The 1,853-nt window shown below is 56.3% G+C and overlaps 1 protein-coding gene across 1 annotated transcript in view; it reads left to right on the top strand.

The window, feature by feature from the left end:
* The first annotated feature begins 72 nt into the window (after positions 1 to 72).
* frzb (frizzled related protein) overlaps positions 73 to 1,853 on the top strand; it is a 5,814-nt gene continuing 4,033 nt past the window's right edge. Inside the window, exon 1 of the mRNA XM_019871931.1 lies at positions 73 to 426. Coding sequence (XP_019727490.1) covers positions 222 to 426 — 205 coding nt within the window. The 5' untranslated portion in view covers positions 73 to 221. The remainder of the gene's footprint in view (positions 427 to 1,853) is intronic.

Below are 1,853 nucleotides of genomic sequence, written 5' to 3'. Positions count from 1 at the left end.
GGGCAGGAGGAGAGTTGGACAGAAGAGAAAGTGTGCAAGGGGGAGGAGGAGAGCAAGAAGCGCGCCCCTCCCCTCCCCTGCCCCGCCCTCTCCTCTCCTCCCCTCACCAGCCGACTCACAGTCAGAAGGACAGGCAGCGGATCGCCGAGCACAGCGGCCGCTCCCGACAAACTCCGCGAGAAGCCAGCCAGCGGCCAGTCCCGAGTCGCCGCGATCCGGCAATGAGGCAGTGGGGAGCCTTGGTGGCGGCGCTGGCCGCCTGCTGCGCGCTGGCTCCGCCGCGGGCGGCGGCGGCGGCATGCGAGCCTGTGCGCATCCCGCTGTGCCGCTCCATGCCCTGGAACATGACCAAGATGCCCAACCATCTGCACCACAGCACGCAGGACAACGCCGTGCTCGCCATCGAACAGTTCGAGGGACTGCTCGGTCAGTACGCCGCGCCGCGCCGCCCCCGCGCTCCTCCGCCGCTTTCAAACTCGTCACGGCGATTGTTTGACTCACCCCTTCCGCCGCTTTTAACCACCTTTGAAAGGACAAACAAGTTCCGGGAAGCTTGCGGGACGGGACGGTCGTTTCATTTGGTAGGACGCGCTTCAAGGTCCGCCGCGATGACCTAACAGTGACACCTGGTGGTTCCGAGCAGCACTGCGAAAAAGGAAAACAAAAGTCGTCAGTGAGCGCCATCGCTTGCCGAGAAAGAGAAAGCGAGAGAGGAAAAAGTCCACTTGGAGAGTCGCGTGTCCAGTTCCACCATCAGCTCCCAAAACGACTGCGTTTCCTTCCTCCTCATTTTCTTCATCTTCATTTCAGTCCTCCTTGGCACCTTCCTTGCTTCTTTCTTGGTTGTCCCGCTTTTCTTTCTTCCGGGTTTTTCAGTCTTTGACTTGCGCATCATCTTCAATTGCCGCTTCGTTTTCCCTCCACACTTTCATTTCGTCAAGTTGGCATCTTCAATTTCAGTTTTGGTCACTTCTTGGTTTTCGTCCGATGGACCTCGCCGTTTCGACGCATCCGTGTTCAAGCCGAAGAGCAACACACCAAAACTGGTGCAGCCCTTTTTCACAGGACGGCCACGATGGATCCTGGCCAGAGTCAAAGGTTTCAAACTCAAAAGAAATTTGGGCGAGGGAGAGGCGGCAGCCAAAACAAGCAAGCCTTGGGGGTGTAAGCCCCAGTCTGATCGCCCCACCCCCCGCCCCCTTCACCCCCCCAGGTTATCCGAGCCTTTATTGATTTAGGGGCGTCTTCCTGGTCGTCATGTTTGTTCTCTTCACACTCAGCATCTGCGCACTCGTCGGGTCTTGGGCTTGCTTTTGGCATCTCGCGCGGATCCTTTTCAGTCCTCCGGTTTTCTTGATTATTCTGTCGTCTCGTCTTTGTTTTGGGCTTGGGGTTTCCTCGTCGTCGTCTTTTCTCATTTCGACCGTCCGAGGCAACGGTGAGCTCGGTGGGTTTTGAACCGACACGGAGCCTCAACGCCCTCTCCGCTGACACGACGTTCGAGGCCTGGCGCGGCGCTTGAGCTCAAGGAGGAGCGTCATGCGCTTCATCAACAACAGCTTGACTGGATTCGTTCACATGACATGAACATGAACGGCGCATATGCAACTGTGACTTTGTGCTTGTCCCCATCAGCGAGTGACTGGTATTACTTGATTGGCAGTTTTTGGGCCAGGTGACCTTGACGCAACCAACCCCCCCCCCCCCAATTAAAAAAAAAAATCTCTATCTATCTATATAGATAGATAGATAGATAGATAGATAGATATAGATATATAGATGTATGTATTAACATTTTTGGGGGGAAGGGGGGGCGGGGCAGCCCGTGGTTAGCCCCTCCACCTCCCAGTGCC

This window comes from Hippocampus comes, unplaced genomic scaffold (assembly GCF_001891065.2).
Source record: "Hippocampus comes isolate QL1 unplaced genomic scaffold, H_comes_QL1_v1.1 scaffold277, whole genome shotgun sequence".
Taxonomy (NCBI): Eukaryota; Metazoa; Chordata; class Actinopteri; order Syngnathiformes; family Syngnathidae; genus Hippocampus; species Hippocampus comes.
This window is presented reverse-complemented; position numbering and strand designations above follow the sequence as displayed.